The sequence below is a fragment of the Palaemon carinicauda genome, chromosome 25 (genome assembly GCF_036898095.1).
Source record: "Palaemon carinicauda isolate YSFRI2023 chromosome 25, ASM3689809v2, whole genome shotgun sequence".
In the NCBI taxonomy this organism is placed as follows: domain Eukaryota; kingdom Metazoa; phylum Arthropoda; class Malacostraca; order Decapoda; family Palaemonidae; genus Palaemon; species Palaemon carinicauda.
Genome location: NC_090749.1, coordinates 4,945,605 through 4,969,166, shown reverse-complemented (window position 1 = coordinate 4,969,166; position 23,562 = coordinate 4,945,605). Strand labels below are relative to the sequence as shown.

The 23,562-nt window shown below is 38.8% G+C and overlaps 1 protein-coding gene across 1 annotated transcript; it reads right to left on the bottom strand.

Annotated features, from left to right (window-relative positions):
• Positions 1 to 3,663: 3,663 nt before the first annotated feature.
• On the bottom strand, positions 3,664 to 13,777 carry LOC137618622 (uncharacterized). The gene is made up of 4 exons (XM_068348733.1): positions 12,630 to 13,777; positions 11,156 to 12,437; positions 10,005 to 10,855; positions 3,664 to 3,787 (listed from the first exon to the last, which is right to left on the bottom strand). The coding sequence occupies exons 1-4, from the start codon at positions 13,775 to 13,777 to the stop codon at positions 3,664 to 3,666; spliced, it is 3,405 nt and encodes a 1,134-aa protein (XP_068204834.1).
• Between the last annotated feature and the right edge of the window lie 9,785 nt (positions 13,778 to 23,562).

Here is a 23,562-nt window from a genome sequence, read left to right as displayed (position 1 = left end):
GGCCAAGGCGGTGGTTAATAACAGGCCTCTAATGTACCACGGCGACAAGTGCGAGGATGAAGTCCTCACCCCCTCCCATTTAGTGAGAGGAAGCCCAATCAACCTCATAGCACCGATCTTGCCAGACGACAACGTCAATGCGACCTTCACCTCCCGGAGGCTCCGTGATCATTATTCGAAGTTGACTGACTCTTTGAGGGCCTTCCGAGAGAGGTGGAGAAAAGAGTATTTGAGTGCCCTGAGAGCTAGACACGACTGTCGATCTGGGGAACCTTCCAAGCTGCACCCTGGAGACGTCGTGCTGGTCGAGCAAAAAAATAAAAAAAGGGCTACGTGGCCCCATGGACGTGTCGTGGAGACATACCCTGATGATGACGGAGTCGTGCGTTCAGCCAAGGTGTTGTTCAAGGGTGTTGAGTCACTGCGAGCTGTCAGCCACCTGGTTCCCCTGGAGATTGCCCCCTCTGATGACGATGATGGTGTTGGAGAAGACGATGGCGACGTTGAAATCAAGGGTGCGTACAGTTTGACAGCAGGACTGCCAGGGATCGTTGAGACGTCTGGGGACAACCAGAAGATGATTCAGGCTATGACATCTCGACAATCAGCGACAGAGGTCTTAAGTAGTGGCGCCAATAGTGATAACAATACGGTAAGTGAGATGAGTGAAAATGACAGAGACAACGGGCGCACAAGGACGTTCTGCAGGCCCATTGAGAAAGGCTGCTGCGAAGCAGTGAGACTTGATGGAATGATTACTCCAAAACGAGGACATCTAAAGGGAAATGGGAGAGTCCCTTCTGGTAGGTAGGGAGGGTGGAAAGAAGTAAGTGTAGGTGAGTTTGAATCCATAGAGGTTGGAAGTGCGTCGGGTGTGGAGTGCGGGGACAGGAGGGTCTCTCTCGTACATACAAATCGACCGTTGTACAGAACCAGGACCTCCCCCCCCCCTCTTGTTTCCCCTAGAGTAATTGCCAAGGTTTGGCAGTGTTGGAAGGGTGATTCCATTGATTGATTAAGGGCAGATTGCCTTATGATTTGATGTATGTATAAGTTTGTTCAATTTATGATTGTACATGTATACAATGCTTATTGCTCATTGGAGATGACATTGCAGGCTCATTGCCTATTTGCCTTTCTATTGATTGATTCATGTATGTATTATATGTTTGGGTACATTTTTTCCTATATTGACATTCTGTGTGTACGCTTGTAAGAGTCGATTGTCCCGGGGTAATAATTCTGTTGATGTATAGTGTGTGTGTTACTCCTCCCCCGAGTCTAGTCTTGCCTAATTGACCGACGTTTCACCCCCCTTTATTTCAGGTGTGGAGGATGTCGGGAGTTTCAAACTGATCATTCGAAACCAAGCCATTTAACTCCACGAACGTTGCGTTAAATTGGGGTAAGATTGGGAGATCTCGCGGGCGTTGCTACGAATGAGTGTTGTCCAATACGTGACGGTATTGTGGCGTAAAATTCAACCACCTGGCGGGGAAGGAGCGGGTGTCAGAGAGACAAAGTATTTATTATTTACGAATTACAAAAATGATATTATACCATTTCACCACGATAAAAATATCGATGTATATGTTTAGAGCCAAGGACTCTAGTTTGTTGGAATACGGCAAATTATGGCCTTCAGTCGAAGTATTAAGTTTACCCTTTGATCTGAAGTAAGACTTTGATAGTTGCTCCGTCTTGTGGTCGATAAAGAAGCTTTATCAAATCCCTTATTGAATAAATAACGTAAAAATTCCCTCGCATCTCCCAAGGATACTTTAGTTAGCGCAGGAGATCGTAGTTTTCCTCGGAGCTGTCCAGTACAAGGCTCGTTCACTCCTGCCTAGACCCCAACCCAGTAAGTTTTACTTTTGTTAAGTCTCTCTGTCTCCAGCTCCTTGCTACTGTGATACCAGGTCGGTTCCTTTTGTGAGTTTTATATATATCTTTATATCGCTCTGTAAAATTGTCATCCCTGTGACTGGGGATTGGTTTCATGCATCAGAAGACGCCTGTGAACCTTGGTAGGTGATTTACCAAGGAATAATTGTCGTAATTGTGAAAATTTGTCCTTTTTTTAGTCCAACGTGGACTCTGTGTTTCATGAGCACATGTTGCAGGCCCCCTAAGGGTGACAGTTCTATTTTTCAATTGGCTTAAAGTGTTATTGTGTGTTATTTCTCTATCAAATGGTTATTTTTGTAATAAATTTGAAAATTGTGATCATATTTTATTGAATCCTTAATAGTTTTGGAAAGCAAACCTCTTCAAGGTCTGGTCATCGGGCCATTCCATCGGGCCTAGAATCATTAATTACAATAAGTCGGAGAAAATTCACGACAGTACCTACAATGTTTGCAAATATTTAGACATGGGGTGTAAAAAGAGAAAAAGAAATGAAAGATCTAGAGAGTAAACAGTACAAAATTATGAAAGGAATGTTTAAACAGGTTTCTACTACACCATACTGGGGGCTAATAGCAGAAATAGGAATACGGCCAGTTGAAAATAGAAAACAGTATGAAAAATGTGATGTTATTTCATTACATCAGATGACAAATGGCTAGTTAAGAAAGTAGTGGCAGATCAAATAAGAGAACCATATGGGGAATGTTGGAGAAAAAGTATTAAAGAAATATGCAATGAATATTATATTAAAATGTAAGAAGTAAGAAAGTATAAATAAACAAGAAATTTATAGAGAAACAAAAAGTAAAGTGGCAAATGAAATTGAAAGTAAAATAGAAGCAAGAAAAGCAGAGATGACCAAACTGAGGTTTTCGAGTAGTAATGGCAGAAGAGACTGCATAGATGAACTTGACACTAATGTGACAATAATATTTATGAAAACAAGGTTAATGCGAGAATTAAACGAAAATTATAGAAACAGGAAGGATTAAGATACCCTTTGTGTTTTGTATAAGGAGGAAGAGGATACTACTGAGCATTTGGTCATGTCGTCCATAAAACTCGCACACTGGCCATTTTGGAGAATGATTAAGTCCCCAATTTGATAGACAAAGAGATGTATTTGGGCGTAATATTTGTGGCATCCTTTAACGAACAAAGGCAATTCTATAACCAAGCATTTTTAGCCAGAAAGTTCTACCCTGAAGGTGTTCTTGAGCTTTAGTATCTGCGTTTTACCTATGCAAAATACCGATGATTAGAAAAAGTGGTCTATGTGTTGATTTCTGTTCAAAACAGTAATGCGATATTGGATGTTAAAATTGACTCATTTGTGTTAAGTAACTCGGTAATTTACTAACCTCATTAATTTAAGGTTGTAATTACAAACATGTCTGTACCTATTTATAGGTGTGATTACCTAGAAGTATCAACTGCAACAGCCAATGAATGCCACTTAATTCTTTTGTATGTATTTAGTTTTTCATGCCAGACTGTAGGATTTTCTTTGGATTTGATTTTACCTGGAGCTACAAGAATACTGTTGGTACTTATATAAGCATCATTCAGAACATACGGAAAAAAAAAACAAAAATAGAGAACACAACCATTTTCTCTCTCTCTCTCTCTCTCTCTCTCTCTCTCTCTCTCTCTCTCTCTCTCTCTCTCTCTCTCTCTCTCTCTCTCTCTCTCTCTCTAACGGAATTGCCACTGTAAATGAGGAAGAAAATAATCTATAATTACTATAATTTTTCACAATTTGCTATCTTTTCTTTCTCCCTCTAAATCTAATATTAAATGTTTGAGATAGTTTTCGTAGATATAACTGTTTTTATGGAAACTTACAACAGAATAGAAGAGCAGATCTTCCTGTTTCCTTTTAAACATAATTAGAAACAGATCAAAACTCATTATAGAATAAGAAGGATTAAAAATGCAACATTCATTAACATAGAAACTTAGATAAAGGGATGATATAGAATTACATTTCATTTAGTCCCCCTCGAAATCCAAGACAGAAACGAAAGAAAACTGTGTTGCAAGTTCTTCTATTTTCTGCAAAATCTATAGAAAATTGCATAAATTAATCATCATTATAGCCAAACGAAAATAAAGTTTTCACGTTTGTATTCTATCTTTCAGTTTCTTTGCTTATTAAATACTGATGGAGCAGGAAAGGCTTCCTCCAATCTCAGTGAACGGTTAATATTACGCAAATTCCTGACGAGTTTGATGAGAAGGAAAGATATTTTATCGCCATAATGATGTGTTTTCGAATATTTTGAACTATTTACCGTTTTAAAAACATTTATTTGTGTTTATAATTATTTTTGATAAATTTTAATGAAAATCTTTATATGTTGTGGAGGATTTAGTGAAAACTTACATAAATAGTTATATAAAAAGAAATCAGAATTTTAAAAAGAGGCTCATCAAGTTGCTTGGATTTTAGGCTATTCCTTTTCCTTTTTATCAATAAAGTTATTATTGAATACCCTCTTAACAGAAGGGTTAACGAAAAACCATGTCTAATGGTGATAGTTCAATGCTCTCGCGTATTGGGTAAATCAACGGAGATGTTAAATATACGATCATTCCAGATTATGTTCACTTAATGCTCAGCCAACTACTTTGTGTAATATATGGGTGTAAGAACCATCTAATTTACCCCAAAATACGATGCAATATAAAATATATATTATGTATACTATTCTATCAAATAGTTACCTTATACATTTTAGCTGTATAATAAAGGCTTAATATATCATTATGCTGATAAATTATTTAGAAAATAAACGTAATTCAATGGAGTTATTGAAAACTCGTGCTAGAATGATTACCTAACATATAACTATCATTTGAACTTTAAAATTTTGTTAAATAAAATCAATTTTAACCAAAGTTTACTGAAAAAGTTATTATAGAAAATATGTAAAGATTTCTGTGATTTCTTTAATCACTTATGAACGAAGGTATTGTAAAAAAAATTGTCTAGTAAAATATGAAACAAGAATATTAATCTTTTAGCTAATTCATGAATGAAAAAACCTTTACCATTTCGCTTTTTACATTTGAATAAAATCAATCATCTATAATTTTATCAAAATGATTTTATCGGTTATTTTCATCTTCGTGTTTTATGAATGATAAAAATTGAAATATCTTGTTTCTGACTGTTAGTTTTTAGATAGAAATCTGCCAAAAAAAATAATTCATTTTTCATCAGTCTAGGTCACCAATACTAGGTTAGCTCCCTATGAGCTATCAGACAAAATTCTCCCACCATCACCAATCCGCAGTTGAGTAGCGTGGTGATAAAAATTGTGCAAACCCCAGACATGAATAAGGGCATGTCTGAGGCCTTTGACCTGCAGGGGAGTAGAAATGGCTGCAATATATATATATATATATATATATATATATATATATATATATATATATATATATATATATATATATATATATATATCCAATACTGGGTCTTTAGAATTAAAGTTTAGTGAAAGATTGAAAAATCAAATCAGAGAATGGCTAAGTTAAGTAAAATTTGGAAATGAAATCCCCCTGAAATTACATATAAAAAATCAGACTATATACCAGTTCAGTGTGATCGGTGTTACTGTATGGACATGAGTCATGGTATGACAATGAAACAATATCTAATAGATTTAGTAAATTTGAAAACAAAGCCTCAGAATATTGGGAGTTGGATGGCAGGACAGGATTAGAAATAAAACTATAAGAGAGATTACCCGAGTGCCATATGTGGATAAAATCATGGTGAGGGGTAGATGGAGATGGTTTGGGCATGCTCTCCACACTCCCCAAGAGAGACTAGTTCACCAGACTTTCAACTGGGCTCCACAAGGTACTAGAAGAGTTGGAAGACCTAAACCTACATGGCTGAAGACTATGAAGCGTGAAGTAGGAGACGATGAATGGAGAAGTATTGGTTTAAAAGTTCAAGATAGAAACGACTGGCGAAATCTAAGTGAGGCCCTTTGCGTCTATAGGTGTAGGAGGTAATGATGAGAATATATAGGCTATATATAGGCTATACACACACACACATACACACACAAATATATATATATATATATATATATATATATATATATATATATATATATATATATATATATATATATATATATATATATATGAAAAACAAGTATACATGGGTAAGAGTGGCAAATGGAAGAGTAGTAAAAAGGGCATTAATGGATTATGTGTTGATAACTAAAAGAATGTTTGGAAGATTGAAAGACGTGCACGTGTTTAGGGGTATGGCTAATGATATGTCTGATCGTTTATTTGGTGGAAGGAAAATTAGTTGTAGCAAAAGAGTGGGGGAATAGAGTAGGTGGATGTAAAAGGGAGCTAGTGAGGGTTGAAGATCTAATAAAACCGGGGGCAAAAAGTAAATATCAGAAAAGGTTGAAAATGGCATAGGACGAAGTGAGAGTAAGAGAAACTGGTAATTTAGAGGAGTAGTGGAAGTTAGTAAAAGAAAATTTTGTTGGGATTGCAAGTGATGTGTGTGGCAAGAAGGTTGTTGGGGGCAGCATGAGGAAGGGCATTGAATGGTGGAATGAAGGAGTGAAGGTAAAAGTGGAAGAGAAAAAGAGGGCTTTTGAAGAATGGCTGCAGAGTAATAGTATAGAGAAGTATGAAAAATATAGAGAGAAAAATGTGGAAGTAAAGCGCAAGGTACGTGAGGCAAAGAGAGCAGCTGACCTGAGTTGGGGTCAGGGATTGGGTCAGTCATATGAAGAGAATAAGAAGAAGTTTTGGAAAAAAGTGAAGAAAGTAAGGAAGGCTGGCTCAAGAATTGAAGAGACAGTGAAAGATGGAAATGGAAGGTTATTAAAAGGAGAGGAGGCAAGGAAAAGGTGGGCGGAATATTTTGAAAGCTAGCTGAATGTTGAGGATAATAGGGAGGCAGATATAATTGCTGTTGCGAGTGTTGAGGTGCCGGTGATGGGAGATGAGAATGAGAGAGAGATTACAATAGAGGAAGTGAGGAGAGCACTAGATGAAACGAGAGTAGGAAAAGCATCTGGTATGGATGGTGTGAGAGCTGAGATGTTGAGCGAAGGGGGTGTGACTGTACTTGAATGGTTGGTGAGATTGTTTAATATGTGTTTTGTGTTGTCAGGTTAAGGGAGATGTGCATGAGTCTTGTAATTCAAGAGGTATTAGTTTGTTGAGTGTAGTTGGAAAAGTGTATAGTAGAGTAATTATTAATAGGATTAAGGATAAAACAGAGAATGCAGTCTTAGAAGTGCAGGGTGGTTTTAGAAGAGGTAGGGGTTGTATGAATCAGATTTTTATAGTTAGGCAGATATGCAAAAAATATTTAGCAAAAGGTAAAGAGGTGTATGTTGCGTTTATGGATCTGGAGAAAGCGCATGATAGAGTTGATAGGGAAGCAGTGTGGAATGTGATGAGGTTATATGGAGTTGGTGGAAGATTGATGCAAGCAGTGAAAAGTTTCAACAAAGGTAGTAAAGCATGTGTTAGAGTAGGAAATGAAATGAGTGATTGGTTTCCGGTGAGAGTGGGGCCGAGACAGGGATGTGTGATGTCGTCGTGGTTGTTTAACTTTTATGTTGATGGAGTGGTGAGAGAGGTAAATGCTTGAGTGCTTGGACAAGGATTAAAACTGGTAGACGAGAATGACCATGAATGGGAGGTGAATCAGTTGTTGTTTGCGGATGATACTGTACTGGTTGCAGACACAGAAGAGAAGCTTGACCGACTAGTGACAGAATTTGGAAGGGTGTGTCAGAGAAGGAAGTTGAGAGTTAATGTGGGTAAGAGTAAGGTTATGAAATGTACGAGAAGGCAAGGTGGTGCAAGGTTGAATGTCATGTTGAATGGAGAGTTACTTGAGGAGTTGGATCAGTTTAAGTACTTGGAGTCTGTTGTTGCAGCAAATGGTGGAGGGGAAGCAAATGTACATCAGAGAGTGAATGAAGGTTGCAAAGTGCTGGGGACAATTAAGGGAGTAGTAAAAAATAGAGGGTTTGGCATGAATGTAAAGAGAGTTCTATATGAGAAAGTGATTGTACCAACTGTGATGTATGGATCGGAGTTGTGGGGAATGAAAGTGATGGAGAGAAAGAAATTGAATGTGTTTGAGATGAAGTGTCTAAGGAGCATGGCTGATGTATCTTGAGTAGATAGGGTTAGGAACGAAGTGGTGAGGGTGAGAACAGGTGTAAGAAATGAGTTAGCAGCTAGAGTAGATATGAATGTGTTTAGGTGGTTTGACTATGTTGAGAGAATGGAAAATGGCTGTCTGCTAAAGAAGGTGATGAATGCAAGAGTCGATGGGAAAAGTACAAGAGGAAGGCCCAGGTTTGGGTGGATGGATGAAATGAAGAAAGCCCTGGATGATAGGTGGATGGATGTGAGAGAGGCACGAGAGCGTGCTAGAAATAGGAATGAATGGCGAGCGATTGTGATTCAGTTCCGGTAGGCGCTGCTGCTTCCTCCAGGGCCTTGGAAGACCGCGGGGATAGCAGCAGTAGGGGAATCAGCATTATGAAGCTTCATCTGTGGTGGATAGCGGGTGAGGGTGGGATGTGTCACCCTAGCAGTACCAGCTGAACTTGGTTGAACCCCTTGTCAGGCTGTGAGAAACGTAGAGAGTAGAGGTCCCCTTTTTGTTTTTTTTCATTTGTTGATGTCTGCTACCCCCTAAAATTGGGGGAAGTGCCTTGGTATATATATATATATATATATATATATATATATATATATATATATATATATATATATATATATATATATATGTACGTGTTGTTACCTTCCTTAACCTTAATTGGTGGGGCAAGGATACAACTTAAAAAGTAAGTTCTCAATGTCTATTAGAGTAAATACATAAGATACGTGGGACACGAGGAAAGATAACTTATCAGCTATGGGGACGAAGACGAACAGACAGCATCATGGCAACACAACAGGTAAGTGTTGCCAATGCTGACTCAATGTTGCCATATCATATCAATGACATTACAGGGATTAATCTAATGATATGCAACATCTAAAATAACGGTTGAAAGTACATAATACAGTTAATAGTACGTACAATAATGGTAATCATGATAATGCAGTAAATGATACATACAATAATAATAATCATGACAATACTGGTGCATGTGAAATGTGTCTTTTCATGCACCTACACCTCCCTCCCCCTCACGCTCGTAGTGCATTCTCGAGCGGACTCCTTTTCTATGAGTCTTTGGGAACGACGTGGATTCGCAGGAGGAATGGAGACTAAGGACTCTCTTTCTGGGTCCTGGCAAGGGGCCACTGGGACAGGGAGAGAGGGGTTACTAATAGTGGGTGGCACTGGACGAAGAAATCGGCGATTACGCCACCACACACGACCACTATGGAGACGAATTTGATAGTCTCTTGACTTTCCATGGCCCATGACGATGCCAACTTTGTCCAAACGATGAGAGGTTGGGTCTTGAATCCGAACTTGCTGTCCGACGCTCAACTTGGGCAGGGAATGGGCATGCTGGTCATAATGGGTTTTTACCTGCTCGTAGCGGGCGGCAGCACGGCGGTCACAGTCTTCAGTCTTGACCTGCCACTCCTTGGAGAATGCATTTGGATGGGCAGGAATACATGACCTCAGAGGACGGCCATACAGGATCTGGGCAGAGGAGCGTCCTGTAAAGTTAGGAGTATTCCTGAGTTCCAGCAAAACACGGTCAAAATCTTCATTATCGATGTTGCCAGACGGGGCTGTTTTCAGTATGAGGTGCTTAATTGACTTCACAGCGGCTTCGGCATGACCATTCGATTGTGGGTAGTGGGGTGAGGTTACCATGTGTCAAACTCCCCATCTCTTCATGAAATCCTTGAACACTGCGCTGGTGAATTGTGGCCCTCCATCTGTCCTAAGGCGAAGAGGAACACCAACTTCACAGAAGTAGCGGCAGAAGATCCTGATGGTATTAGATGCGGTAGTATCGCCTTTGCAGGGGGCGACAACAGGCCATCCTGATAAGCGATCGACGATGACTAAGAAAGACTTCCCTGCAACAACAAAGAAGTCAGCTGAAACTGACTCAAAGGGTCCTGTTGGATTGTCGTCATTCAGTAGAGGTTCCTGCTGCTGAGATGGCTGCAATGTCTGACCTGCCTCACAATCTCCGACTGTATTGGCAATGTCAGAATCGATACCGGGCCAGAAAACAGACTGCCTTGCTCTGCGCTTGGTTGCTTCCACACCCCTGTGGCTGTCATGCAAGTGGGACAAGGTGCGGCGACGAAGGGCGACAGGAACTACAACTCTTGCTCCATACAGGACGAGGTCACCATCGGCGTAGAGATCTACACGTAGTTCCCAATATGGGAGTAAAGAATTGTGCAAGTCATATCTGTTGCGAGGGAATCCTGATGTGACACAATTGAGTAGACGCGTATACGAAGGATCTGTTCTCGCTGCATCACAAAGATCCTGAAGTATCCGGTCGGCATCCTGAGCTGAAGACTCGTCTGAAAGAGTAACGGTGTTCATGGCTATGACAGTCCGAAGATGAGCAGCGGAAGAAGCACCTAAGATTTCATCCTCCTGTGTGGGGTGGCTGACTGGGGCTCGAGACAATGCGTCTGGAACACAGAGCAACTTTCCAGCACGCCACACAGCTGTAAAGATGTAGGGCGAGATCTTCTCCTTAAGGCACTGGAGAAGAGAGTTCTCGAGGGCATCCAGTGTATAACTGTTCAAAATAGGGATGAGGGGTCGGTGATCCATCATCAAAGTAAAGTGCTGTAGGCCAGCTAGGTATAGCCTACACTTTGACATTGCCCAGACAACGGCTAACATCTCGAGCTCAATAGTAGCGTAACGTGTCCCTGCATCGGCGAGAAAACGAGAACCACACTGAACTAGACGCAGGTGTCCATTATCATGGTCCTGCAAGAGAGTAAATCCAATGCCATTGAGGCGTGAAGCGTCCGTCTGAAGAACGACGGGTAGGTCTGGGTCAAAGAGGGCGAGAACTGGTGGACTGGTGAGGGCTAACTTGACGCGTTGAAAGGCTTCATCATGGTCAGAAGTCCAGACAAATGTTCTCTTGGGACTCATCAGGGGGCGTAGAGGTTGGGCTGCAACGGAGATGTCAGGCGTAAACTCTGCTAACTGGTTGACCAATCCCATAAACGATCTGAGGTCCGTCAGGTTAGCAGGGGTCGGAAAATCCTTGATCACACTGACTTTCTGGTGGTCAGCCGAGATGCCGTCTCCTGAGAGCGTGTATCCGCAGAAGTTCACAGAGGGGGCAGCGACCACAAATTTGTCCTTATTGAGTGTGATCCCAAACTTCCGGCACCTGGTGACCACTTCATGGATACGATGAAGGTGGGTAACGTAGTCTTCGTCGTAGAGAAGGAGGTCGTCAATCACCTTAACACAGTTTTGGACACCTTGAAGGGCCATATCACCTCGCAGGCAGAAGGCATCTCCAGTAGCTGCGAAGCCCATCGGTCCTCTGCAATGTATGAACCGACCATATGGCGTAATAAAGGTGGTTAAGTGACGATCCTCTTCAGCCAGTTCCATCTGCCAGTACCCGTAAAGAGCATCAGCTGTGGTGAAGAAACGAGACTTCCGGTCCACACTACGAATAGCCGTGTAGGGTGTGGGTGAAGGATGGGCTGGACGAGAAACTTGGCTGTTCAGCTTGGTTAGATCGACGGTGATACGTACACCTGTTCCATTCTTGGCGACGACGACAAGAGGGTGGCACCAAGCTGAAGGGTCATCACCAGCTGGTTTGATTATCCCTTGGGCCACCATAAAATTAAGGTCTTCTTTGACTTGGTCCTTGAAAGCAAATGGAATCTGTCTTGGGGTGTGGATGGCAAAAGGCACTGCACCATCCTTTAGGTAGATTCTCATGGGAGGACCAGCCATGGGCTTGAGAGGAGCTGTCTTCAAATCTTCTTTCGAGACCAACACATCTTTAAATTCCTGAAGAAAGTATTCCTTGGCTGCTGAGGGTGACGTAGTTGCTGAGATGGGCAGCTCCTTGCATCTATTAACATGTTTGACTTCTAAAATGGGTTTGGGGAAGTCTGGAGATATTTTGGACAGTTCTTGACAATGGCCATAGGATAAAAGTGGAACTTCCACATTTTCGTGAACCTGTATCCTGGCAAGACATGATCGCTTGCCTAAGGTAAGGGTAGCTTGTAATATACCCAGAGCAGGTGACATCGGAGATCCATCCGCTGTGAACGTTACATTCAGCGGAGGTGGTTGCAAGCAGCTCTTGGAGATAACCATGGCGTCCAGGTGTTGCTGTCCTATAACGGTGACGTCGGCACCTGTGTCAGGTAGCATCTTGATGCGAGAGTTAACATCGCCAGATGACAAGAGGACACAGATAGGTTTGGGCGTCTTGGAGATGGTGGAAGGTGATCCTAAGCGACGACAGTTGGTCCGTGAATCTTGTTGTTTGTTGGAGACTGCAGAGGCACCACTGTTGCTTGAAAATCTGTCTCGATGACCATTTTTCTTGTTATCCATGCAGCATTTATCGAAGTATCCAATACGGTGACAATGACGGCACTGGACTTTGCTGGCAGGACACTTCAACGTCCTGGACCAATGGCCAACACGGTCACAGTTTTTGCAGGTACTGTTGGCAGCAGGGCATTTATCAGGTTCGTGCTGACGGGCACAATACTGGCATAAAACGGCAAGCTTAGAGGACTTCGGCGAAGGTGGAGGCTTCCCGCTTGATTTCTTGCTTCTCCTGTAGGCTGAAACGGCACACAACTGGCTGGGTGGGCCACGTATGGCAGAAGTTACAGTTTTAGCTGCCTCATATGATCGACAGGTTGTGACAAAATCTTGAAGAGGAGAGTTGGCGTCCAAGGCAATCAACTTCTGAACCAACTCTGCATCTCGAATGACCATCAAGATAATCATTTTCAGTTGGGTATCTTCACATGCATCGGCATTACCTGGGCACAAATCAACTTCTTCTGCGATGCGTCGAAGTCTCACATAGAAATCAGCAAAAGATTCTCCTTTCATTTGCTTACAGCTAAGCAACTCTCTTCGGCGAAGGACTTCATTCCTTAGTTCCTTAATGTGCAACTGTAGAGCATCCAGGACTTCGTCTACAGACTTATCTGTAGAGGGAGAAATCTGCAGTGTGTGTTCTAAAACACGCTGTGTTTCAAGGGTTAAACACATCCTCATCTGGATCATTTGTTTTTCACGTGGAAGCTTAGAAAGATCCACCATAACAGCATAGTCATCCCACCGGCGTCTCCATTCCCTGAACATTTGGAATGTTGCATCTTCCTTCAGAGGGGGTGGCGTTTGGGCTGTTGCCTTCTGTGGAGGTGGAAGAGCGGGTTGATTAGAGTTAGAATTCACCTTTGTGCCAGGTGTATGGTTGCCTGGATGAGAATGGATGATCGGGGCAAGAGTTTGAATGAGAGCTGTAAATCTTGCATTTTCTTCTTCTCTTCTAAGATCCTCCTCTCTTAGGCGAATTGCTTCTTGTTCCCTTCTTCTTTCTTCCTCACGTTGTCTTTCTCGTCTTCTTGCTTCGACTTCCCTTCTTCTTCTTTCATCCTCATACAAGCGAGATTCCTCTAAAAAGCGAATTAAAGCGAGGAAATCAGTCCCGGTAGCTTGAGAGGCAGACGGGGGGTAGTAGTGGAGACTCAAGAGTGGTGGGGAGGGAGAGGCAGCTCTCTCCAACACTCCCCCACCACTGTGGGCGTGGGCGGCATCGACACTGTGGGCACCCACATCGCTGAATGGTCCCTCTTCTGTGGGCTCTTTTAACTGTTCAGCAAGTATATCATTCGAGGCCATCATTACTTTCGATGTGCAGTGGGTAAAAATATAGTTCCAACAAAGTTATAAAAAACAACACGAACTGTTTTAAAACACTAATAATAAGAAAAGTTTAAGGCAAGCAAGTGTGTGCGCATGTGCATGAATACGTCCGCCAGCGACTCCGAGTTCAGGGGAGCAGCAAGCAACTCTGCCTCAGTGCCTCAGGCAGTCACCCCGTGACTATGAATGAGATTGGATGTAGTCACGCATGCTCCGACCCAACAGACTATTTGCTTGCTTCTTGAAATAGCACAGCAAAAACACTGGGACGTAAAAAAGAGAGCACTATAAAAGCACAATGCACTGCACAACACTTCACTGTTAACTTGCATCACTAAACTGCACATGAAATATGAGTAAATCGAATTACAACGAATTCACATATGAACTGAGAGTCCATTAATGGCCTCGGCTGGTTCCCGTTGTCCACGTCTTAAAAAGTTCTCATAATACGACACTGTAAATTCACTGCGCCATGTACGTGTTGATAACTTCCTTAACCTTAATTGGTGGGGCAAGGATACAACTTAAAAAGTAGGTTCTCAATGTCTATTAGAGTAAATACATAAGATACGTGGGACACGAGGAAAGATAACTTATCAGCTAAGGGGACGAAGACGAACCGACAGCATCATGGCAACACAACAGATAAGTGTTGCCAATGCTGACTCAATGTTGCCATATCATATCAATGACATTACAGGGATTAATCTAATGATATGCAACATCTGAAATAATGGTTGAAAGTACATAATACAGTTAATAGTACATACAATAATGGTAATCATGAGAATGCAGTAAATGATACATACAATAATAATAATCATGATAATACTGGTGCATCTGAAATGTGTCTTTTCATGCACCTACATATATATATATATATATATATATATATATATATATATATATATATATATATATATATATGTGTGTGTGTGTGTGTGTGTATGTATATATATATATATTATCTTTCTTTGTTTCCTTTCCTCACTGGACTATTTTCCCTGTTGGGGTCCCTGGGCTTATACCACCCCGCTTTTCCAACTAGGGTTGTAGCTTGGCAATTAATAATATATATATATATATATATATATATATATATATATATATATATATATATATATATATACTTATTTCCTAATGCTATCTCTACAATAAAGGGGTCGTTTGTATATCAAAGGAATCAAGAAAAACTTTTTAAATTCGATGAGGGGATTTAACTATCCTTTGCTTTTGATATTATGCGAAGTCGTTTCATAAATATTGGTTTATAATTCTTTTTATTTAGTTCATTAGAAAAGTTTTATCTGTTTCAGTAACTATCCTTTTGATTTAGAAATAAAAAGAGGCTTCAGAAAATTAATGTACAGAGGATGAGGTTACAAACTCCCCCACCCCCCAACATATCTTCATTGCCGCTTTCCCACAATGAAAAGGATTTAGTCGTCATCAGATGTTTTAGTTTTTTCCTTCATCAATAAGATTCTCTTAGAAAATTTTTGTTGATCTTGTAAACATGTAACAGTTCATTTACTTTTTTTCCTTTAGAGTGGTGTCTACGTGGAGGACAGTAAGCAGAAGGAGGGGTCATAATAAACACCTCTCCCCACCTGCCCAAAACCACCAGTTCTACATAACACACACACACAAACACACACAAAAGAAGTATCAGATTAAACATAAAGGAAATAACTCTCTCTCTCTCTCTCTCTCTCTCTCTCTCTCTCTCTCTCTCTCTCTCTCTCTGTTAGTCTAACATCACATATTGTGAAAGTGTATGAGAGGGTAATAAAAAAGAAAATAATGAATCATTTGGTTAAAAATAATTTGTTTAATATAGGTCAACACGGTTTTGTGCCCGGAAAAAAGTACACAAACCCAACTGATAGCACATTATGAAAACATATACAAAAATATGATAAATGAAAAAGACACAGATGTGATCTATCTAGATTTTGCAAAAGCCTTTGACAAGGTAGACCATGATATATTAGAGAAAAAAAGGAGAGAGCATAATATTGTAGGAAAGATAGGAAAATGGGTAAAAGAATTTCTGCAAAACAGAAAACAGATAGTGGTTGCAAATGACGAGAAATCAGATGAAGCTCAGGTAATATCTGGCGTGCCACAAGGTACGGTAATAGCTGCACTGCTGTTTGTTATTATGATCTCAGACATAGACTGTGATGTTGAAAACTCTGTAGTGAGAAGTTTCGCCGATTACACAAGAATAAGTAGAGAAATTACTTGTGATGAAGATAGGAACTCACTACAAAGAGATCTAAACAAAATATATGAATGGGCAGAGATAAATAGGATGGTATTTAACTCTGATGAATTCGAATCAATAAATTATGGAGACAGAGAAGGAATGGTATATGCATACAAGGGACCTAATAACGAGACAATCACAAACAAGGAAGCAATTGCAGACCTTGGTGTGATGTTAAATAGGAATATGTTATGCAACGATCAAATAGCAACACTGTTGACTAAATGCAAAGCAAAAATGGGAATGTTATTCAGACACTTTAAAACAAGAGAAGCTGAACACATGATTATGCTTTACAAAACGTATGTATGTAGTACTCTCCGGTAATGCAATGTAATATGGTACCCACACTACCAAAAGGATATTGCACAAATAGAGAGTGTACAAAGGTCCTATACTGATAGAATAGAAGAAGTTAAGAACCTTGACTACTGGAAAAGACTGCAATTTTTAAAACTATGCAGTCTAGAAAGGAGAAGAGAACGCTACATGATAATAGAAGCATGTAAGCAAATAGAAGGAATTACTGAAAACATCATGGAGCTAAAAATATCAGAAAGAGCAAGCCGATGTAGATTAATAGTGCCAAAAAATATACCAGGAAAACTAATGAAGGTGCACAGGACATTAATCCACTACGCACCAGCATCGATAATGCAGCGACTATTTAATGCGCTGCCAGCTCATCTAAGAAACATATCAGGAGTAAGCGTAGATGTGTTTAAGAATAAGCTCGATAAATACCTAAGATGCATCCCAGACCATCCAAACTGAAAGATGCAAAATACACCGGAAGATGTATTAGCAACTCTCTGGTGGATATATGAGGTGCCTCACACTGAGGACCTGGGGGAACCCAAACATAAAATAAGGCAATAAGGCTCTCTCTCTCTCTCTCTCTCTCTCTCTCTCTCTCTCTCTCTCTCTCTCTCGGAAGCGAAGCTCAATTTCTGAAAGCAAATGAAAGAAACTACAGTTATATATCCATATCTCTCTGCGTCATATATGAACACTTACATAATTAGAAAACCAATCCATACATACATAAATAAGTACAAATGCAAGAGTATACACACATGCATCCATTAGTTAAAAGAATGTATACGCGGATGCATCAATTGAAATCAAGTGCTTGCAATCCGTTGGATTTGAAAAGGTGTTGTTTAGAAGGAGTTTGTTGACGTTTTCTTCTGTTGACTTGCAGCAAACTCTGACATCTCAAAGAAGAAGAAGAAGAAGAAGAAGAAGAAGAGAGAAGAGAGAGAGAGAGAGAGAGAGAGAGAGAGAGAGAGAGAGACCCACGGGGTTATGTCAGTCACCCAGATGTCATGTTAGTTATTTAGCAACGATTGCATTAGCATAACTTTAAACTGCTTATAAAAGCCATTGAAAAATTCCCATGTGTTCAAAGAACAATAATTTGTCAGTGAAGCGTCTATGAAAAAGCTGGTGGCACACTATGGGGAGAGAGAGAGAGAGAGAGAGAGAGAGAGAGAGAGAGAGATAGCTCTCTCTCTCTCTCTCTCTCTCGTCTCTCTCTCTCTCTCTCTCTCTCTCTCTCTCTCTCTGATAGAGAGTAGTACACTGTTGTTTATACCCTGGTGATCTGGTATGCATATTACTGAACATTCCTAAAAACACTATTAAGGGGCCGTGTGCGATGTCCTGTATTTTTCCCCTACTGATTCACAATTAAACAAGGAAAGTCTGTCAAGGGAACTTGGCCCAAAAGGTGTTCGAAGGCAATTTGCCTCAACACCCAAAATTGAGTGAGTCCTGAGGACAGTTGTAATTAGCAGAAGAGTCATCTTTTACAAACTTCTATTTACAGAAACACAAGAAACAATATAGATATAGAATTTGTGTCTGTTTCTGCATTGTGGTTTCTTCTTGTGATTGGTGTTATTTATGCACCTAAATCATAATTAAAGAGAAAAAAAACGATAGGACGACGGTAGAGACTGTGAGCACCAAATCACTATGATGCTCGGACAGAGGCACCTTTAATAACCCCGGGCTGGACGATGGAGAAACTGGACTTTAAGTTTATTACCCGAAACCCAATAGTATGATTAGGCTATACATATAATAAAAAAAACTATGTGAATAAATATATTTTCTTAACAAATATTATCATTTTTATCACAAAGATTCTTATTATCAATATAGTCTTTTTTTACATCTTTGCAAAAAGAGGATTTGGTTTCACCAAAAGATTGTCATCTTTTTCTATGCATTTCTGCAGAGGATATTCGGTACATGAAGAGACAGACAGATGGGACAAATCAATATTCACAATGAAGTGTCGAAGGGAAAAAAATGAAGGATAAGGACACCCCAGTGTTTTCCTCTGCTTTCCTCTACTAACATGTTTCTTTTTTTATTCATTTGGATTGCCCCTCCCATCTGACTCCGCACTGGTGAGCTATGTCGACTTGTTTCTATGAAGTTTTATTTATAATCACAACTGGGTAATGTAAAAGACTTTGATTTTTTCCAGTTATTCTTATAGCTCACTTATTATCCTTATGTCAACATTAAATGCACCGCAAAGTTTCTGAAACCAAAGCAATCTCTTATCTAAGGGGATAGAATCTTATCCACGATCAATTATCATTCTGTGTCTGTCATGTCTGTCATACGTGAATTAATGCATTTTTATTTACACAAGGAAAGGAAATCGTCTGGTCCTTAAACCAAGAATAAATGAAAATAAACAGAATTAGAGTAATCATCCTAGTAAAAATAAATAAGTTGTTTCTTCAACGTGTATTTGATATTATTACTCATTGATTAATGAATTCCATTAGGAAAACTGATGGATGGATTGAAGGATGTAATGTTCATCAATGAATGTCGTCTGTGATAAGGAAATGAACGAGATAATTCAGAGAGAGAAACTAACGAGGCTTCGTTACCTTCATGGGGAACAATATGCTCTTTTGGGATCTGATAATCCAATGGGGATTATCGGACTTGATAAGAGAGAGAGAGAGAGAGAGAGAGAGAGAGAGAGAGAGAGAGAGAGAGAGAGAGAGAGAGAGAGAGAGAGAGAGAGCTAAAAGTTAAAAGGGTAAAAACAATAGATGAAACGTTGAATTACTTATAGTTTGAATTTCTTTAATGCTATTTTGATGGAATATGCAAAGGGTATGTATTACGTAATACTCTTATTATATCAGTTATATATCATACTTGAAAAGAAATAAGCTGAATAAAATGGTGATATATGAACGTGAATACTGTTACACATACATACTGTGATTCAAATAACACACAGACACATACACGCAATGACCCATCTCTCTCTCTCTCTCTCTCTCTCTCTCTCTCTCTCTCTCTCTCTCTCTCTCTCTATATATATATATATATATATATATATATATATATATATATATATATATATATATATATCTATCTCTCTCTCTCTCTCTCTCTCTCTCTCTCTCTCTCTCTCTCTCTCTATATATATATATATATATATATATATATATATATATACAAATCTCTCTCTCTCTCTCTCTCTCTCTCTCTCTATATATATATATATATATATATATATATATATATATATATATATATATATATATATATATATATATATATATATATATGTGTGTATATATATATATATATATATATATATATATATATATATATATATATATATATATATATATATATATCTCTCTCTCTCTCTCTCTCTCTCTCTCTCTCTCTCTCTGATTTATTACTAAACTACCTATCAAAACATGTTTTAGGTATAATATTAATTAGCATTATAGAGCTCTTAATAATTTCACTTTGAACGACAGGATCAGAACGTATTGTATCTGAGGACTGAGGGAGACCTGTAAATTTTTTTTTTATTTTTCTGCAGAGAAATATTGTATAAGGATAATACATTACTTGCTTTTCCCAGGATGACTGATAAGACAAAATTATTTATCACAAGCACCGATCATTAATCCTGTTTTTCATACAGATTCTGTATGAAATATAATGACATACAATTTAATTTGCTATGAGTGACCTGATGTCAGAGTGAGAGAGACTCTTGGGTCACCTGACTGACTTCATGACCCCATGACACACGTGGTAAAATCTTTCCAATGAATGAAGTGGGAAGAGAAGAAGGAAGAAATACAAACATAACACAAGAAACAACTCCCAATGAGGCAAAAATCCATTTAATGCTGATAAAGAATTTCCATAACCACATCGGAAAACCATATTGCCCATACATCCTTCATTAAGGATTCTATATGTATGAGATCGACGCAATGGAAAAAAAGGAAACTTATTATAGGTCTATATGTTTTTGGTGAAAGTCTTCCAAGAGATTGAAATACATTATTGATCTCAGCTCGTAAAACACAGGTCTATTTAACAAAAAAAAAAAAACTTTCTCCCACTTTTTTACTCTATTTTTTCTCACTGAATTGGTCAGATCCTTCCTTCTCCGTCCAAAGGGTTTCCTTCAGAGTGTCAGTAGAGTCATATGGAAAGGGATAGTGCCAGGAAACCACACTGAGCTTCTGTTAACCTTAATAGTGAATCTTTAGTTTAGAATTCATAGAAATAAAATAGATAGGTATAAGCGTGTACAGTCAGATTAGCAATTGTCAAAGAAGCTGAAAAGATTTTATAATAACAAATCCTTGTGATAAAATTAGTAATATTTGTATCAGAAAATATACTTTGTATTTATATGGTTAATATACTCTTTAAGTAACCTAATACTAATAGTCTGAGGGTAATAATATCCAAGTTCAGATTCACCGTCGTCTAGCCCGCGTTTTATAGGTGCCTTTCAATGGCGTCCCTGTTTGTTCCGTGTAAAGCGAATGATGTTTAACATCGAATTGAGATATGATTAGATTCACTCCATTAGAGTTTTTACACAACAAAATAACAAAACATCTGAATTTGTAATGACTAACTAATAATGGGGCATTTTCTTCCTTCACTATTAATAAGGTATTAGTTTTAGTTGCTAAATACTTATAAGGTATTTTATCTTTTTTTCACTGACATAATTATTGTAGCTCATTATCTTATACATCACAAGTGACATTAACCTTGTCTCTTCGAATTAATTTGGAAAGGACCTATCGGAAATAAACAGGAAAAAGAAAAATTCTAAGAGCGTCCGGTGTGGGTCTCCACTTGCATAGTCGAAGCGATCAATCCTTTTTTATCCTTCCTACATAATTGCATTAGGATCCTTATCATCCAAAACCGACAAAGGTCAAGCAGCAAAGAACAGCTCACCTTCTCAAGCCATTTCCTTGACTGACTGATTGAGTGAGTGACGACTGATTGATTGACGCTCAATCCTCTCTGCTTCACATTCAGTCACTCCAAAAGGTGTGCTTTCATTCAGCTGTCTCAAAAAGTCTCGTTCACAAAACATCTATTGAAAAGTTACATGTTATTCCACACTACTGAAAAACAGGGCAAATTTCATCAGAGATTTCTGGGAAGAATATTGAAGGTCTTTGGGTTACGTGTGTGGGGGATAATTCTATCATTTATTGGTATGCTGATTCTGATAATAAAGACTAGGGAATATTTTGTTGTTTGGGCAAAGAAACCAAATCATTTTCATGGACTTGTTTATCAGTGGTGAAATCAGGTGAACATGATTTGGAGAATATTCTTTTGGTTACGAAATCAATTTGATATCTGGAATTGAAAACGCAACGAACAAACAAGAAAGGATTTTGTGGAGATGAGAATAAAGGCACAAGTTCATTATGCAAAGGTACAAATATAATGAGTCTGAAAGCGACTGAAGTGATGTAGTTTAAAGTTTCTAAAAAGGAAAAACAAAACAGTTATAAGCGTACACATCCAGATTTGCATTTGGTAAAGAAGCGAGAAAGGTATTCATATTAACAGCATTAATCCTTGTCATGAAAATAGAAATATCTGTTCCAGAAAATACATTGTGTATTCATGTTGTTATTAAATTCTATAAATTTAGCCTAATACTAATAATCTGAGGGTAATAATATCCAAGTTCAGATTCACCGACGTCTAACCAGAGCTCATTATCGGTGCCATTCGGTACAGGATTTCCACAGTCTCTATATTGCTGTAATTTTTAAATGGGATTTAAGTGCTACAATGACAACAAAAACAAAATAAATCACAAGAATAAACCCTAACGAGGATACGAACTTGAATTGTCTTAGAGCTGGAATCCATTCTGGAGTGAGGCGATGATATCTCTTGTGTGTTTGTGCAAATACCTTTTTCGGTCTAACTTGCAGACGACTTTTGCAAAAGATGACTCGATGTCGATGATTGCAAATAACTGTCTTCCGTCATTAACAAAGTTTCAGGTGTTGAGACAATTAACTTTCGAGAAATTCTTTAGTCAAGGTTCCTCAGTAAGACTATCAATGTTCTATATTGTTTTGAGGACAGTTCGATATTGTGTATCTCATAAAGTTCTGGAATTGGAAAAGTGACTGCACTGGGTAAGAAAGAGAGAGAGAGAGAGAGAGAGAGAGAGAGAGAGAGAGAGAGAGAGAGAGAGAGAGAGGGGGAGAGAGAGAGATTCCTATAACATTAAACTTCTGGAGTGTTGAAGCAAAGGTAAAAAACCTTAGTCACTTGGTCTGATATTGCAGAGGTTTGCTATTATTGGAATCTCTCTCTCTCTCTCTCTCTCTCTCTCTCTCTCTCTCTCTCTCTCTCTCTCTCTCTCTCTCTCTGTATTGTAATGAGCTTCCAAATTATATATCTTTCTTGATTAAAGGACTTATTCAGTTACTTTTATCAGAGTAGAGCTGTTTGCTATAACACTAATAATCGTGCTAATCATGTAAAAAAGTCTCTAAAAAGCTATATATAAAAGCCTTTAAGGCTCACCTTATTCCCTTCCCACTGCCTTTAATAATATGCAGACTTTGAATGCATAGGAACAATCAACATCCAGATGAAGACCTTTTTTTTCTAAGCAAAACTTTCTACTTCAGCGAAACTACAATTCCTCAACTTCGGTTTGATTCCTCATAAGCCTTCTCGCTAATACTACTAAATCCCTTTGATCTTCAATTAACAGAAAATATTTCTCTTAATTCAAAACCTCAAAAGTTTCAGCGATCGAACTTAAGATTGGGATCATGAATTTCTTACCTTAATTAATCCTCTTAAGAGGATTAATTGAGGTAACACGTTCATGATCCCAATCAAATACATTCAATAGAAAACTTCTCTCTCTCTCTCTCTCTCTCTCTCTCTCTCTCTCTCTCTCTCTCTCTCTCTCTCATATAGGTTCGTAAATCCTGAATCTTTGTTTTATATATAGATTTTTCCAAATTTACTTTCCTTCCAACTCCTTCTAATAATGATCTATTCTAATGAAGGACCAAAAATAGTTCTGAAGACAATAGTTTGACATCAGCAAAGTAATGATGAGAGATATATCTAAATTGAATGGATAATATTTCCATACTTTCATAAGAAATCTGTA

What these genes read in the sequence shown, in the direction of transcription:
- LOC137618622 (XM_068348733.1), bottom strand. Translation starts at nt 13,777, where the DNA reads ATGGCCTCGAATGATATACTTGCTGAACAGTTAAAAGAGCCCACAGAA. An exon ending in TCTCGGCTGACCACCAGAAA is followed by an intron (nt 10,856 to 11,155) that starts GTCAGTGTGATC and finishes ACTCTCTTGCAG; the next exon opens with GACCATGATAATGGACACCT. An exon ending in AATCCAACAGGACCCTTTGA is followed by an intron (nt 3,788 to 10,004) that starts GTCAGTTTCAGC and finishes TATGTTTAAAAG; the next exon opens with GAAACAGGAAGATCTGCTCT.